The sequence below is a fragment of the Poecilia mexicana genome, unplaced genomic scaffold, assembly GCF_051168715.1.
Source record: "Poecilia mexicana isolate PSO_F unplaced genomic scaffold, ASM5116871v1 scaffold_8, whole genome shotgun sequence".
Taxonomy (NCBI): Eukaryota; Metazoa; Chordata; class Actinopteri; order Cyprinodontiformes; family Poeciliidae; genus Poecilia; species Poecilia mexicana.
Window position 1 is genome coordinate 18,274,847 of NW_028263377.1, and position 17,832 is coordinate 18,292,678.

General features: G+C 39.4%; 1 protein-coding gene across 4 annotated transcripts in view; it reads left to right on the forward strand.

The window, feature by feature from the left end:
* dnm2a (dynamin 2a) overlaps positions 1-17,832 on the forward strand; it is a 30,435-nt gene that overhangs the window by 6,288 nt on the left and 6,315 nt on the right. For 2 of the 4 annotated variants that reach the window (XM_015011218.2, XM_088008418.1), the window contains exons 2-15: positions 3,013-3,086; positions 3,309-3,458; positions 3,598-3,801; positions 3,978-4,076; positions 4,158-4,318; positions 4,407-4,549; positions 4,901-5,036; positions 5,152-5,219; positions 5,735-5,873; positions 7,622-7,708; positions 10,044-10,114; positions 11,766-11,817; positions 12,662-12,673; positions 15,599-15,709. In XM_015011218.2, the coding sequence (XP_014866704.1) occupies positions 3,013-3,086; positions 3,309-3,458; positions 3,598-3,801; positions 3,978-4,076; positions 4,158-4,318; positions 4,407-4,549; positions 4,901-5,036; positions 5,152-5,219; positions 5,735-5,873; positions 7,622-7,708; positions 10,044-10,114; positions 11,766-11,817; positions 12,662-12,673; positions 15,599-15,709 (1,507 nt within the window). Of the gene's footprint in view, positions 1-3,012; positions 3,087-3,308; positions 3,459-3,597; positions 3,802-3,977; positions 4,077-4,157; positions 4,319-4,406; positions 4,550-4,900; positions 5,037-5,151; positions 5,220-5,734; positions 5,874-6,430; positions 6,570-7,621; positions 7,709-10,043; positions 10,115-11,765; positions 11,818-12,661; positions 12,674-15,598; positions 15,710-17,832 lie in introns of all 4 variants that reach the window. The other 2 variants (XM_015011219.2, XM_015011220.2) reach the window with 2 other exon arrangements.

The following is a 17,832-nucleotide window of genomic DNA, read 5'->3' on the forward strand; positions in this document are numbered from 1 at the left end:
TTTTATTCCATACAAGATGCTGAGGTTTCAGCTGTATTGGTTTGCTGTTCAAGTTACTTCACCAGTGCTTTGCTTTTTGGTTGGTGGTGTAGCTCAGACTGGTTTTGATCTAGTTCTTCAAAGATGATTGTTTGCCCCCAATGTTCACTTAAGTTTAAAGTGCAGTAGTTACTTTGGCAGAGAAGAAGCCAGTATAACCAGAGCTGTGGTGAGTAGAATCTTCCTCTGAGCTTTTTTTGGATGAGTATTAAAGACAGTAAGCACAAACATCCCTTTTCCATGGTTTGACCTAAAATGGTTGATTGCATCACCAACTTTTCTTTTTTCTGCTTTGAGCTGAATGAGCAAAACTGAACCAACGTTTTAGCTGCAGCTGAAGAGCTGCTTCTCTATATGAACTACTGGAAAAGCTTTTGTTTCACAATTTGCAGAGTCTGGAAATAAACAGTAAAAAAAAATTGCAACTTTTTTCTGCTATTAATAATTCTCACAACATAATTGCAATTGCATTTATTGGCAAGTTTGTGCAAACAAACAAATAATTTCTCTTTGGTTTTGCTTTGCTCTCAATTTATGGTGATTTTAGAATTACATATTTATGATTATGCTAATGGCTAATATGCTTAAAGTCAATAATTCCTGTCATGTCAGCTGTGTTTTGTGCAAATGGCGAAAGGAGAACAAACAGACTGAACTCTTTCTTCCTGCCTGCGTCTCAATGATTCATTCTTGCACCTGTAACATTTGTTGTGGTTAGTTTGTGACTGAGCAATTGTCTTGTGCACTGCTTTGCAGGCTGCATTTTGCAATTAGCCTTTTGCAAAAAAAAAAAAAAGTGGCCAAGAGTAATCATCACAGGCCAACACCACGTCTCAGGTCTGAGGGCAGCGCATATAAGGTTTATTGACACATCTCTCCCTGCCACTGTCAGAAACCATGGGAGCGGCTTCTCACTTAGGTCATATATTTTATTTGCTTTGTTCCAAGTATCAGTCGCTAAGCTGCGACAGATGTAAAACATTGGTTTTACACCTTTGTAATTTTAAAACACCTTTTAAAATGTCAAAGGTGTTGAGACCTTTGTCATTTTAAGTCACAAAAAACAATTAAGGTCATATGGCTAAACCTTATGATCAAGACATGTGATGATCTTTTTGATAATTCAGTTATTTTTACTTTAAACTTATTTGTTATTGTGCTATTTAAAATGCTTCTTTCAGGGCATCGCTCTCTGTTGCCACACTTCTTACAGTTGTAGCTGAAAACAGAAGTTGTTCCACTGCTAAGAGACAGTCTGCACTTAGTTTCACCCTAGCTGAATTATTTTAGGCTTTTCTTTAGAATTTAGAGTTGATTAAATAGAATTCAAATCAGATCAAATATAAATAAAACCGAATAAGGATTTAGGACCTGGGTGCATTTAAATAATAAACCTTTTTTTTTTTGGATATGAAACAGAGGAAAATATGTTAAAGCATATTTTGTCACCCTACAGTGGAAAACAAACTGTTACTTCTCTAACTCCTAAAATAAAACTTGAAAGATTAAGTCACCAAAACCATCTTATTTTGTTGATTTGACTGATACAAAAATAAAAAGGTGTTGAGAAGTAGTTTTAAATAAACATGTCAGTCATGCTCTCATATTCATGAAGCACTTTAGTGACACTAAACCAGAAAAGTGTTGGCATAATCAGTAAATTGTAATCATATTCAGAAAAAAAAACAAAAAAAACAAGGTAAATGTCCTTTGTAAAAGTGTGTGTACAGTAGTTCTTTGTCATTTTGTTCCACATTTGTTCATTTGTATATTTCAATGAGTAAACGCTGATCAAGCATGAAACTGTAGGTTCTAAGAGGCAAACCTCTTAAAGTTATGGTGTTGCAATAAAATCCTCAGCATTTTATAACTGAAAGTCTTTTTGACCAGATCAGCATAAAGCCTCAGTTAAGGCTTTAAAACAGTCACTTGACCCTTTCACATGTACTACAACTAAAAAGTTAACATTACTTTAATCATTGTCGATAACAAAACTTTGAATCCATCCTTTGAAGCAGGGGTATCTAACCACACAATTGAAGCACGATGACGATCGTTTGCTTTTTGTTCAGCTGCTAACATTAATGTTGCCAAAGGCCATTAGATTGCATCATTAGATTGCATTGCAGTCTGCGGTTTGTTTACAGTTATCTCTGCATAGCACATTAGAGGTCTAGGTAAACAAAATAAAATACCTTTTTATCATGATCAGTACTGCATGAGCTGCAGTTTATTCCCTCTGACTCATTTTTTCTTCAACATTCATCCTTTGTGTGCATCCACTTATCTGTGTGGACTGGTGCCTGTTTCCAGTGGTGATTGGGTGAGAGGTGGGACACACCCTGAACGTGTCCATCACAGGGCGACCAAACTCACTCCTGATGGGAATTTAAAACAACCAGTTAATCTCACATTTGTGTTTTTGTGCTGTAGCAGATAGTTGGCATATCCAATGAGAATCACTTAAAGATTTGAGTTTTGAGTTTGGGTAAAATGTTACACCTAGAATTAGCTAGGCTAAGTTTATAGTATGAAAGATGCCTCCTTGTTTACTTATTTAATAAAAATTGTTGTAATCAAAATTAGAACATGATTAGAGAGTTGTGTAAAATGTTGCAGAATTAGTGTTTGGGTAAAATTTCTTTATTTCAGAAGGGAATTCAGCAAATGCATTGATCACTAAAGCTTTAATGACATTATGAAAGTCACATTTCATTTACCAAGGTAGAGAATAAAGAATTTTCATTTTCTTATCAAATTACCAAAGGCTATGATACAAATTGGATTCTAGTATAAGAAATAATTAAATGTTATTGCTTGTCAGTTAGACCTTTCTTCTATTTGTTTTTTGTTGTTTTTTTGTGCCTGCTGCGTTGAATCCAGCATGTTTTCTTTGCATTTATTTTTAGAGCTTTTGTTCTGCACCTTTCAGCTGTTTATTTTTTCTGCCTCTTTTTTTTTTTTTTTGCTCAGGGACTTTCTTCCTCGCGGATCAGGCATTGTTACTCGCAGACCTCTCATTTTGCAGCTGGTCAATAATATAGCAGGTGAGTACGCCTTTTCCAGGCAACACAAAATCCCAATTTTCTTTCATCACTGCCCTGCATATGGCCTCTCTGTCACTGTGCCTCAAGCTAGGCACCCTATTGCTACTTTCATGTCTCAAATTTAATTTTCTCATTCTCCTCACTGCTTTCTCTGTCTTACTCCCTGCTCCTTATTTTTCTGCCTACCTCTTGCAAACTCATTCCCACTCTTCTCCTGTGCAGAATATGCTGAATTCCTGCACTGCAAAGGAAAGAAGTTTGTGGATTTTGATGAAGTGCGGGCAGAAATTGAGGCGGAAACAGATAGAATTACAGGATCCAATAAAGGCATTTCTCCTATCCCTATTAACTTGAGGGTCTACTCTCCACATGGTAATAACATTGTTCTAATTATTATGCAAATTCTTTGTTAATAAACATGAACAGTTACTTCATGTCAGGTTATGGTAAATTTCAAGAATAAAAGGAAACTTACATTTTATTCTTGTTTTTTCTTCCCCTCATGTGACAGTTTTGAACCTGACTCTTATTGACCTCCCGGGTATGACCAAGGTTGCTGTCGGAGATCAGCCCCCAGACATCGAGCATCAAATCAGAGACATGCTGATGCAGTTTATCACCAAGGAGAGCTGTCTGATCCTGGCAGTCACCCCTGCTAACATGGACCTGGCTAACTCAGACGCTTTGAAGATCGCCAAAGAGGTGGACCCACAAGGTGAAGCACGTAGTTTTTATGAAGTTCAACACCGAAACATCAACATAGCATTACACTTAGCAGTCTGATTCTTTGTATCTCTCATTTAAACCACCGGCTGTTAGTTGTTTGCTCCAGTAGACTTTGCTTGACGAAAGGTATTTGACTAAAACATGCGGCTCTATAAATATGTTCAGGTCTTCGCACCATTGGTGTCATTACAAAACTGGACCTCATGGATGAAGGCACAGACGCAAAGGATATTCTCGAAAATAAACTGCTTCCATTAAGAAGAGGTCAGTGTTGTATGGCACCCAGACATATATTTATATGAAATATGTAGACTCGCTGTATAATTGTTCGAAATGTGTGTACAGGTTACATCGGTGTGGTCAACCGGAGTCAAAAAGACATTGACGGTAAAAAAGACATCCGCGCTGCTTTAGCCGCAGAGAGAAAGTTCTTCCTGTCCCACCCCGCCTATCGACACATGGCAGACCGTATGGGCACCCCGCATCTACAAAAAGCTCTCAACCAGGTCTGCGTCATTCTGTTTCTGTTTTGAAACGGTCTCCTTGCTTTTGCTTGTCATCATCTTCTAAAATACCATGACTATGGGTTTGCAGCAACTGACCAACCACATCAGGGACACTCTGCCTGGGCTGCGCAGTAAGCTGCAGAGTCAACTCCTGTCTCTGGAGAAGGAGGTGGAAGAGTACAAGAATTTCCGTCCCGATGATCCGACTCGCAAGACAAAGGCGTTGTTGCAGTGAGTGTAGCTTTTGATGTCTCTGCAGAGAGATACAAATTAATGATTAACGTTTAGTACCTAGAGCTAGGGCACACAAGTGTTTAGTTGTACATGCCAAAGTAAGATTTTTGGGTTTTACTTTCCCAGTACGCAAATTTAGTAACCAGTTGACACATTAAGGCTGCGTATTGAGACATCTTTGAGCTTCAGAACATAAAAAAATGTGAAGGGATTGGAAAGTTTCTTAATCTAATATCATAGCTAGACTTTAAAGAGATCCAAACTCTTCTAAATGAAAGCTGTCTTGTCTCAAACGCATAAAGAAAGAGATGATTGTCAGACCTCCTGTCATTTGTGTTACATATAAAGGATGGTCCAGCAGTTTGGTGTGGACTTTGAAAAATGCATCGAGGGATCTGGGGACCAGGTGGACACTAACGAGCTGTCAGGTGGCGCCAGGATCAACCGACTCTTCCATGAACGTTTCCCCTTTGAGCTAGTCAAGGTTAAGAGCGCCGGCATTAATTTCCTTCTTAGAGTTTTAAGTAGTTTGTGTCTTGTCAAATACACTTTAACTGTAAGGTTTGCTAAAAGTCTTTATTGTCTAACTTGCTCTCCAGATTGTATTTGATGAGAAGGAACTGAGGAGGGAAATCAGTCATGCAATCAAAAATGTCCATGGTGTCAGGCAAGTACAGTCCAACTTCAACAATTCCCAAGATGACGCTTCTGAAACATATTTGACTCTGAATACTGTTGTCCTTCTTTTGTCAGAGCTTTAATTCAAACCCAAGTGTTACAGACTAGCAGTACCAGCCGAATGTGATGTATTCAGAAACTGTCAGCTGTTCTATGAATTATGTTTTCCATTCTGCTGTTTCTTGGTGACTGCCTCTCAGAAATGCCACCCACTCGTTTTCGGTTTGTGTCTACTAGAGTGTTCAGTTCATCAGGTGTTCAAGTAATGTTGGTCTCTATTGTGTTTTGTATTATGAGCCATCTTATGTGCTACATTCATTGTTAGCCTTGCATTGGCACTTCATATCTTCTCCCCATTTTAGGTTGTCACTGTTTCAATCCTCTGTTTGTCTGCTTTGTCATTTTGTTCCATTGTACATTTTATTTTTGTTTTTGCTTCAGCCCACATGTCTGTTAACTGTTATGTGTGTCGGCCTCTGTGCCTCTGTCTCTGTGCATCCTCAGAACGGGGCTGTTCACTCCAGACCTGGCGTTTGAGGCCATCGTGAAAAAGCAGATTGTTAAGCTGAAAACGCCCTGTCTCAAATGTATCGATCTGGTCATTCAAGAGCTCATCAACACAGTCAGGCAGTGCACCAACAAGGTACTGCAAGAGTCCAGCATCTCCCGACCCAGCCAAGACTCAGAGCAGGGACAACCACGGGCGCAGCAGAGGGCATGCTCTCACAGAACATTAGCTGTGGTGTCTAGATTTAGTTTATATGCTTTAATTGAGGAACATCCCGTTGCAGTTTGCCCTCTGCCAGCCCGGCCCTGAAAGCTGAGTTCAGGCAGCTCCGTCGTGATGTGGAGTGTTGTGACGGGTGGCGTGTTGTGATGGATTAGAGGTGTTTCCAGGACCGAGATTCTGCTGTCTCTGCTGGACAAGCTGCAGGTCTCATAGCTCAGTACATGTAACCAGCAGAATGCAATGTCTATCTTTACCACTCTGACCAAGTTTAGAAGGAAGTGGATCGTTGGTTAAGAGAATGTGAACAACCTGCAGCTTGTCCTCCACTGTTTGAGTTCTTTCTAATCAACTAGAAAATGGCATCCTGTCTTCTTCCTCTCTGTCTTTCCAAATATTCCTCTTTCTTTTTATTTCCACCCCCTCCCACCACCTTCACAACAAATTGCCAAACTAACCCTGTGACCTTTCAGAACGGGGCTCTTCACCCCGGACCTGGCTTTCGAGACGATTGTCAAAAAGCAGCTCCGCAAACTCAAAGAACCCAGCCTCAAATGTGTGGATCTTGTGGTGACTGAACTCACTGCTCTCATCATGAAGTGTGCCAATAAGGTAACCAGGGATGCATATCACATTATAATGCCGTGATGGGAGAAGAGATTTTTTTTTTTGTGTGTTTATGATCGCCATTAAAGTCCAGTTTTCATCCACCGCTCATCATTGCTTTGAAAGTCTGCATCGCCCCGTTTTTCCTCTCTATTGATGTCGCAGTATAAATATTTTTGTGCAAATTGTCCCCCATCCGACTCATTGCGTACATATTTCTGTACCTCTGCATCAGCTTTTCAGATGTATTTTTTTTACCCCCACTCCCACACTGCTTCCTTTTTGCCCTTGCTGTTTAAGAGCCGACCGACTCGGTTCTGTGTTGCACGCTTGTTGACCCCCACAGCAGAATGACTGCCATTCTGCTATCACCTGAACTGGGAAGAAATTGAACTGATAAGAGGGGTTAAAAGGAACAATACTTCCAGAACATACCCTCTGTGGCTTCTTGGACAAAAGCATTTCATTTGTAACAGTGCATCACTGCCATCTTGTGGACAATTGAGGGCACGACACAGTAAGAAACGCTGTGTGATGCATAGTTGGCCAAACTTTCCTCCTCCCTGCCTTTTGGGTTCCCTCTGCCTCCTCTATCGTCCAGTCTTTGCTATCATTTGTTTATTCAAACCAGTACCACCAGTCACAGATGAGAGTTTAAACATGTATTGGCATGTCTAAAGTTCGTACTTTTTGGTGTCTTGCTACCAACGTATGGCATAGACTAAATGTGTCTTAACTAAAATATTTAAGGTAATCTTTGACTGTTGGTATATAACCTCTAACACCAATAACCACCATGTCTTTACAATCTGTGGTGTGTTTGTGTTGGATTGTGGTTGCCTGCATTTGTGTGACACTGAAATGTCACTTGACAATGTTTTTACTCTTTTCTTTGTTTCCTACTTATTTTCACTTCTCACTCCTGTTTTTCTCTGATTCTTGTTGGTAAGTCCTACTAAGGTAAAGCTTAAATGTAAGTGTGTGTGTGCGTGCGTGTGTGTGTGTATGCCTGTATTCTTGTGTTAAATGCTGCAGTTACATGATGCGTTTCCTTGCAGCTCAACTCCTACCCCAGACTGAGAGAGGAGACGGAGAGGATCGTCACCACCCACGTAAGAGAAAGAGAAGGGAAGACCAAGGATCAGGTGCGTTGCTAGGCTTTTAATCCAATGATCTGGTGGCTCGTTGATCATCTTGATCAGTTCATTGTGTTGCCCAGGGGCAATTTGAGACGTTACAGGACCTGGAATTATTCCCCATTGTTACCATTGGGCTTCTGAACCAAAGCTTTAAAAACATGTTTTAAAAGGTTATGTGAGGAAATTGGGGATTTATGTGTTTTTAAGAGTAAGAGCACAATAACTACAGCGGAAGACTTTATATACTAATAGCTAGAAAGACAATGTTTGTGGAAGAGCAACTTTAGTTGGAAATCAAAGGAGTTGCTTGGAGAAACTTTGTTTGTGAGACAACTGACTAGAATAGAGTAGAAAAAGTCAAAGGATGTTGACAAGCTCTGATGCTAACCGTACTGAGTAACACCACTGGACTGGTGACGCATGTTGATGTTTTGAGACGGATTTTAAAAGATCCATAAAGTCTATATTGGCAGCAGTGAAGTAATAAACACACGTTGTTTGAATGTTAGCAACGTTCAGATAGCAACATTGCTTTGTTGCATCAATCTGAAACTAGTCAGAACTCATAGCAGTATGCTGATCACCAAAGACAATGAACCACAGAGGGTCAACTAAGCTGCTAATGAATAAACAGACACGCAGAAATCAACATTGTTATGGTTTTGAAGTTAGTAAAGCTTGATAGCATAACCAGCTAATGCTTCAGCTTCATATTTAACTGGAAAACTTTATTTACAAAACAATAGCAGGCCTGTTACCTGCAGGCCTCTTTGAAGGATTTAATATTCCTTCAAAGCAGGAATTTCTTATTTGAATGTCAGAGTAGTTTAACTTTACGAAATAAATATAATTTTACAGAAAATACAGATAATGAAAGTCAGACCACGGTTCGAGCTTGCATTGTAATATTTGTTCGGCGAAATAAAGAATGGCCTTGCTGTTTCTAGTCAGATCTGAAAATTTGACTCTAGAAATTTTAGAAGGAAAATTGTATCTTAAATTAAAAAATATTTATCGTATGCTTAATCCAGTTTTAGGTGTGAATGCATGAATTAATGCAACAATTTAGACTCAGTGATTCATCTAATTTGAGGTGGTTGAGGAAGCAGCGCATTAAGAGCTGTGGTGCTCAGATGAGCCCTTACTGCTTACTGGTAAGGGCTCCTTGTGGTTAAAATAAATGGTTTGATCTTTATCTCCTTTAAAAAGAAGTATGCAGAAGCAGCTGACATCAATTCTAGCTTCGACTGTAATATGTGGTAGTTTAGCATATAAAGGAAGATATGATGAAGTCTAAGGTAAAAGTCAGTAACTGACATCCACATTGCTTGTTAGCTGTTATGAGTCATCGGCTTCTCAATTTGCTGATCTTCCAGTGCCAGTGTGAGTGGAAAAAAAAAAAAAAAAACTCTACTGTGAACCTTTTTAGCACCACTTACGTTCCATCCTTGCATTCATCAGTAGATGGCATTAAAAACTCTGTAGCTGTTCCCATTTAGGGCCAGAGACAGCTGAGGTTAGGCCCGCAGTTATCTACAAATAATTATCTGCCATTACTTTCTGCCCTGTTTGCAACAGCAAGCACCAACAGCCCAGCAGGGAACATCTGAAAGATGAAATGGGTTCTACTAAGTGCGGACTGATTATTATGTGTATTTTATTACAGGAGGTGTACTCAAGAGCTTTTATGGACCTTTTCAGACCTGTTTGTGCCCAATTTAAAATCGGGAATTAAATAGGTTTGGCAAAAATATTTGCGTTGTTCCTCCTTTCGGTATTTTACGCAAGTTCCAACATGAGTTTAAAAAGACGCAAGCAAGTTTTGTGAGATTCTTATCTGTCTGTGTGTTAAAAACAAAATGTTTGACTAACCAGCTGTGCAGCAAAGACGGACAAAAAAAAAAAAAAAACATGTCTGTTTATTTGGTTGCATTTTCAATATATAAAATGAGAGAAGACACATTTTCTTACACAATTTGAGACAATTTATTTCTCATTTAATTCATCCTAAAACACAAATAAAATATGAGTGATTTCAGAAAACATGACGGTAATAACTTCTCAAACAGTGATTTAAAAAGTGAATAGCAAAACTTCTGGTGAGGATCTTGGTAAATTGAAAGTTTTATAAACGGAAACCTTTGAGTAATACCGTTTTCTCAACTCAACCTCAGTGCTGCAGTACGCAGCCATCTCACTTTTACCTGATGGATTTCAGTTGGTTTTTCTTATTTGAGCAAGCTTGACATATCAGATGTGAGACTCTTCACTTTCTAATTTGAGGCTTGTCTTAGTATGGTTAAAGTCATCTCCGTCCTAATCTAATTTCTCTCTGTTGAAGGTTCTGCTGCTGATTGACATTGAGCTGTCTTACATCAACACCAACCATGAAGACTTCATAGGCTTTGCTAAGTATGTAACCATCCTTCTCATTAGTCTGCTTTACAGCTTAGAGTCTTGAACCCAGCCCCAGTTCGTTTATGTTCCTCCTCTCCTCATCAGAATGAGTGATGAATCTAAATGTCACCAGTAGTTATGCACAGGTTGCGCCTCCCTGAGGAGGGAGATGGATGCCACAATAATCAAAATTGCCCCGTTGATCAAAGTTCAGTTATTTGTGAGTTTCTTTTCCCCCCTTGCATGAAACAATCCCATCCTTCCCCAAAAGTCAAACTTTTCTGGGGAAAATAACAAAAAAAAAACCAAAAAAAAAAAACGTTCCTATTTGCATCATGCTGTCGTTGAAAAGCATGCTTGTTGAACTCAACGAAAGAGCGGCGCTCGCGATTTTTATCTGTTCCTGCTTTGTCTGGAAACTAATTTGCACACAGCATAGCTTTTATGTTTTTTTTTTGTGGTGTATCTCAAAGCAATCTAGAGTTTGCGGGTGGTTTCATGTGCTTCCTAGTGCAGCAGTAACAGTAATTTATAGTTGAGTGAAGCTTCTCTGCAGTGTGGATTTTTGTAACAGAAAAGTCCCTTTGGGAGCATGTGTCAGGGCTTATGTTATGCCTCTGCATGGCAAGGGAATTGACGCATTGCATCAAAGGTCAGCCAGAGCAGTTTAATGGTTTTCATGACATCACTTTCAGTCTTGACTACAGAAGGCTGGATGATGGTAGCTCCCCAGGGTACAGCAACAACAGGTGGGCAAACAGGAAAGATTCAAGATTTTGTTTGCAACACAAGTGCATGGAAATAAATATCAATGAAAAGTTAATTTATTTCGCTGCATAATATTAAAGGCATATCTCGCAAGAGATTAATATTCAAGAGCAACAATATTTAATATTGTATGATTCTTTTTTTTTTTTTTTGATGCAGAAATGTTTTATTGTATTGTCTACATCTTCTTACTGCACAGTATTATTATCAGATAAATGCAGCGTGGAGTGGAGGCGATCAGAATGTGGTTCTGCTCAGGAAGCCCCGATTGCTTCAGATTGCCTGAATTGTTTTGCATATTTCATCTTTCTTGACAATACTTCATAGGTTCCCGGTTAGCCAAGCTAGTTTGCTTGGCTAATCAAGCACAGTGACGCCACAAAGTCTGCTGGGAAAACCTCCGTCAGTGGTCTTCACCTTGACTGTGTCGACCAAAACATAATGTGTTTATTTTGAACAAAAATGTTTCATAACATTCATAGTTTCCCAGAAACTGAATTTTGTGGTTCTCCTTAAGTGTAAGCAGTAATTATTATAATTGATGAAAACAAATGCTAGAAATGTCACTCTGGGTTCAACAAATACATGAGTTTCACTTTTGAATAATTGAAATAAGTGAACTTCTTCATATTGTAATTCATTAAAATGCACCTGTGCTTCTCAGAGTGCACAAATATTTAAAGCCTTTTAAAAGTCTGTCTAACTTTGTGTTTTTGTTGCGAAATAAATAATTCAGACTTCTTTAAAAGCTGATGGTTGATTTCATTTTGCGAATGAAAGCCAGAAGAATAAAAACAGGAAGTAACCATAGTGTTATTTAAAAATGCAGTGTCAGACATGAATAGGAACTGTACAAATGTTTCCGTCATCGTTATCTGTCTTTTTTTGTGTGCGGCAGCGCTCAGCAGAGGAACATTGCTACAAACAAAAAGAGGGCGGTACCCAACCAGGTACGTTCTGGCACTTAGATTTGTCCTTTTCTCGAATGCCAGGTTTAATCATCTTTTCACAGATGCATTCTATTACATAACCTAATTAATCAAATTGTCAACAAGCCACAGCCAATAATCAATTTCTTCCTCTGGTAATATTGTCACCCAGTCTTTTGTAGTCCTTGTGTTTATCTGTTTAACGTTTTAAAGCCGATATTTGTCTATTATTTAATGGTTTTACAACAACCCGTTGATCTCTTTGAACGCACCTTTTTTGACGACCACGGTCTAAAGGGAGAGCTGTGTTAGATAGTATGAGGAAGACCCCGTTCCCTGCTTTCTGACACAAGCTTGTCTCTTCAGGATCGACATTGATTCTCTGCATGCGGTCCGGGCATGTTACATTAGCACAACCATGATTAATAACTGAATGATGTTTGTTTTGCCTTCCCATTAACTTCCAAGCATCTTTGGGTTCATTAAAATTCAAGATGTGCATGGATATCACAACAATCATCTGAGCAACAATTGTGACATAACCAAATTGTGATATATCTTGAAGTAATTTTAATTGCATGTAATTCTTTTGCTCTTTCTCTCTCTCTCCTTTTCTCTGTCCTTTTTTCATCCTTTTCTCTGGCTGCCTCTTGGATTTCCTGTTTTCTTGTTCCCGTTTGCTCCCTTAAACGCTTTTTTTCCCCTCTCTTCTACTATTCTTACTTTTCATTCACTTCCACCTCTTCATTCCTCACTTCTTCTACCTATCTTCCACTGTCCTCTTCTTTGATTTCCAATTTGTTTTTGGCTTTGATTTTTACACTACCCCTCTGCTTTAACCCCACTTCCCTTCCTATTACTGCAGGGTGAGATTCTGGTAAGTACCCCGCATTAAACCACACCCTGCCAGGGGCAGCAGGGGTAGGCCATGCAGAAGAACTGAAGCCGTGTCAGTAAAGGTCAGCCAGTTCAGTTAGCGTCGAGCACAAACTCCTCAGAGATACTTGAATGAACGTCGGCTCCTGTGTAAATAAAAAGACGACGTCGTCACTTTAATGAAATGTTTCACCCTTCTGCAGCTTGCCGGGCTTGGCGAGGCCCAGGAAGAGAAGGTAGAGTCTCCAGACTTACAAAAGTGTCACCAGTTGTAATTCCAACTGTAGTGCACAGCTACCAGTAATTTGGACTAACACTTGACTTATTTAAACTTGTAATGTTTTTTCTTTAAGAAGGCAGTAATTGCCGGTAATTCTACTAACGATGTTCAAGTGTAAATTTTGAAAAGGCTCTTAATTTGTTGTTGTAGTACGCTACAATCCTACGTTCTCTCTACTGAGGACGAGAGAGAGGATGAAGAACCCTACAGCCTGTAATTGCGGAGGTGTCAGTTCCTCTGTCACTTGGTGTTTACCTCTGCTGCTGCCTCGTGCATGGTGATCCAAATGTTTGCCTTGTGAGAACCGTCCTGAAGGTCACTGGGGGAATAATGGGACCAATCAAATCAGTGACATAACCAAAAAGTGTTTTTTTTTTGTTTGTTTTGTTTTTTTTTTTGAAAAAAATATTACTTTCTTTCCTTTTACGTAAAAGTCCTAAAATTCTACTAACAAAATCAAATGTCTGATGATAATTTCTAATCTCATCCAATCCAATCTGTTTTTTAATGAATCTGGTGACTTGTCATGGCTTTGGGGTGTATGCTAATGGCTAATAGAAAATAAATCCTCATCAACATTCCTTTGTTTTATTTTGTAAAGTTTTATCAAGGCAAACTTCATGTTTATACACACAGTACATACAAAACGTCCACACACCCCTAAAAAAATGCAGAGTTTTTGTAATGTAAGGAAATGAGACTAACAAATCATTTTAGAACTTTTTTCCACCTTTAATGCAACAGATAAGCTCAATTGGAGAAAAATTTTTTTAATCTTTTAGGGGAGATAATACTGTGGTGTCATAAGAGTGTGTACCCTTAAATACGGCATTAGATACCTTTACTTCCCTAATGAAAAGGCATGATGCTCTGAGCCCTGTGTATGATACATTTTTGGTGATGTGCAGTTTTTGCTCCAGATACTCTTGCTTTTTGGTGAAACCCGGGTTTTTAACTGACCCGCTACCCATTTTCCTACTTGATTTTGGAAAACCCAAGTCGAGTTTTCACAGAATTTAGCTGTTGGATTTGGACTCTTTTTCTCGGTTGGAAAACATTTCCGCCTTGCCACCTGATGACTTTCTTTAACTGTTCTAAGATGTATTGAAAGCTGTTTGTGCCCTGCTGCCTCAACTGATCCCTCATAACAGTGAGAACTTTGCTGACCCTGGGATTTATTATTGACGTGCTAATGAAATTTTAGGAAAACAAAGGAAGGGGGGGTTTGGGGGGGCACAGCTCCACTTGTATGTCAGGGTAAGCAGAGGCTGTTGAAATGATGGCAGTGTTGGTTGATTAGGACACCACTACATATCAAGTTATCAGGGTGTACACACTTAAGCAAACACAATATTTACTACTTCACAAAAGATGTATTTCTCTTTCAGTTTTGCATCACAATAAAAGTGGAAAAAACCAAACTAAAATGATTTATTTTGGTCCCATTTTCTTCCATATCTCAAGAGCTTTTAATATAGAACTTGGAGCTTTTATGTCCCCCTGCACATGCTTATGTTGTTGATCTCAGATGTTGTCCGTCAGCTTCAACTAACCAATAAATCGGCAGCATTTATGCAGAACATTCAATATAAACATTTGTAAAAGGAAACCAGAGCATCTATGACTCCCTTATATATCTTACACAGGCTGACTGTACCACACAGGAAACAATATTTCCAACTCACTGTGTTTGAACTACTACTACTTTTTTTTTTTTTTTCCACTTCTGTAAAGCTTGAGTCATTTCTCTCCAGGAACTCTGTTACCTCCTCTCCCATATTGATATTGGCACTTTTACACCAAGTAAATAAGCTCCTTCTCTGCCTCCACCATCTCCCGCTGAAGTTGTTTTCTGAATGGAGAGAAATTGTACAACCGGAGTCTGAAGAAGGATTTGACATGAACCCAACACATTACCCTCTCCCCCTCGCTTTTTTTCCAAAACGTACTTCCTGATATTGTAGTAGAAGTGCATGGGAGTCTTTAGAAGAGCTTTTAAAACTAAGTAACTTTTTTCTAAAATAACCTGCTACAGCTAGCTGCTTCTGTCTCATCCTCCTTCGCTCAACATGTAACCAGCCGCTGTTTAGATTTGTGTTCATCTGAAAACGCAGCATTTGTCGACTCAACTAACACTCGTTCTGAATGCTTCTGAAGGATAGCTAACATTTTCTCTGTGTAATCGAGCACCTCTGATCCTCTCTGATTAACCTCTGACTCCGCCGTCGACCTTTCGCATTTGCCCCCAAATTGGGGCGAGCATGCCCTGGAAAGCGCCTCGCTTTCTTGGTTTGATTCATTTTCTGTTGAGTAAAACAAAACAAGGCTTTCATTTCTGTTCAGTAGTTTCAGTCTGGATATTTTTAACGTCTAACTGCCCATTCTAAGACGCACATTTTACTATTCTCTGATTATTCCGTCCTTTTTTGTGCTTCTGTCGTAGGAAGTCTTAACTATCACTAAAATCACATTTAAATAACATTTAAATTAAAAAGTAAACAAAGCTAGTGTTTAACCACGCAGGTAAGTCAGTGTTTAAATCAGTAATTCATATTTTTTTTTCTTTCAGAAAAGCTTAACTGTTTCTATTGTTTCCCCATCTCCCTGCAATCCTTGTCTCTTCCACACGATCCCTTCATCGTGCAGGTAATCAGGAAAGGCTGGCTAACCCTCAACATCAGCATTATGAAAGGAGGCTCCAAGGAATACTGGTTCGTGCTGACGGCCGAATCTCTGTCCTGGTACAAAGATGAGGAGGTGAGAGGAACCGCTGCTTCAACCACTTCTTTAATGTGACAGAAACTGGTACAAATCGGTTAAATTGCAGCAGATGGTGACGATGTTACAGACTGGGTATGTCCTTTATGGAGGGTTGTTGTCATCGGAGGTGAGGAGCCGTGTGCATCCCAGCCTGGCCTAACCAATGTGCAGACTACTGTTCAGCTGTAGCCGTTAGGAACAGGTAGTCTGAACACTGGGCAGGCTGGGTGGGGGGTGAAAAGGACTGAGAGGAAGGACCCAGAGGTCATTGCGTCTGTAGGTCGCTACACGAGGACTGTAGGACAGAGGACAAATAGCTTAAATATTATCTACTAGTCATACGTAGAATAAAATGACATAAATGGCAACTGCTTATCGTACAGAATAAAGCGTAGAGCATACACATTGAGACGCTGCTTCAGTATGAATCAGTGAAAACTGCTTTTTAAGATCTTAAGCAAGCAGCAATTTTGAGCATTAATCGGTAAAGAAGCAAAAGAAATGTTAGAGAAAGTTTTTAAATGACAAGTTGTCACTGTTATTGCTTACTCACCACTCGCTCACTCTCCAGCCTTCGTTGTCTTCTTCCATCAAAAACGCAATCTAAAAAAAAAATATATATACATATATTAAAAAACGGATTCAAATTAAAAAAGTGAAACAACTGTCTCTTTGTCTTCGACTTCTCTTCCTTTCACTGGCTTTCTTGCGGAAAAGCTTGGATAATGAGCGGGCTAGGATGGTGTAGGCAAACTGACGTGGCAGCCAAGCTGAAATGTTCCAGCCGGGATCTGACTTTGGAATTTGCAGGAAATCGTACTGGGTTACGGGGGCCGGAGGGGAGGGGGTGATTGTGTGTACAAGTGTGTAGGCGCTTGTCCTCACAACTCCCGCTGGGTGTTTGGGAAGTCGGACTCGACTCCACAAGTGTATTTATGATCGCACTCTGTGTTCACTTTATGCCTTTGTCCGGCTCTTTCTGCCGCATGTGCGTTTGGTTCCTTCTGCACATGAAACTAAGGATTTACTGCGATGTGTGTGGATGTGTGGCGAGGGAGGGGGATTGTGCAGATCTATGAGTGATGTAACTTTTGGGCCTGCGCCACTCAGTGTTAGTGCAGATGTAAATGCTTCCAGATGTCTCTGCTCAGCAGTGAAAGCTGGCACCCCCGCCCCGTCCCCCTAGAAACTCCTCCTTTTCTTCCTCCTCCTCATCTTCATCATGCATTTCTCCCATCTCGCGGGCCTGGGGGTGGTCCACACTCAGGAAATGCATTTTTTCATGTTTGCGCATTGGTGACTCTGTAATACAGCTGGTTTACTTTTTTTTTTAATGGTACTATTACATTGAATATGTTGAGGTTTAAATTGTACACATCCAGATCATTTAAATGTTTACTTTTAAATCATAAGAACCCAAACAGAATAAATGCCATCACCAAAAGAAACCGAAGTACGTATTCTTAATATTTGATATTGTTTTTTTTTATGTATAGTTGATCCATATTAAATAAACCTGGTTAAATAAGGACATTTATTAACAATAATATATATATAAATGCTTTTACTCCATGTTTAAATTTGAAGGTCATATCTACTTTGATACAATTTTTAGAAATCCTTCAGGGACTTCTAAATCTAATCTACTGAGACATGACGAATGGTAATTTCCACGTTTCGATGTACAATGTTACCAATAATGAGGTGGCTGTGGAAATATGTGCATCTGCCTAGCAGTTCTATAACCGGCATGCACATCTTTCCACAGTTGAGGAGACCAGGGGAGGATGCAGGGAAATGGAGATGTGTCATAAATTAATAATATTTTCATGTGTTTGTAATTACATGACCTAAGCTTGTGCATAAATACCTTTTACAGCAATGGCTTCCTTCCTTCTAATTGCGTGGGTAGAAGAAAACATGATTTTAGAGACCAGATGCATCTGGTTTTGATTTACTCTTTATTCCAAGTCAATATGTTTGTTACCTGAGCATTTTGTTTTTAATTCAAAATACATCTCGCATTTGATCTGCTAACCATTACTTTGGCACCATAATCTACTTTAATCCAAAGTAGGATAGGCATGAACTGGATTCTGTGAAGACCTAATTATTACCAA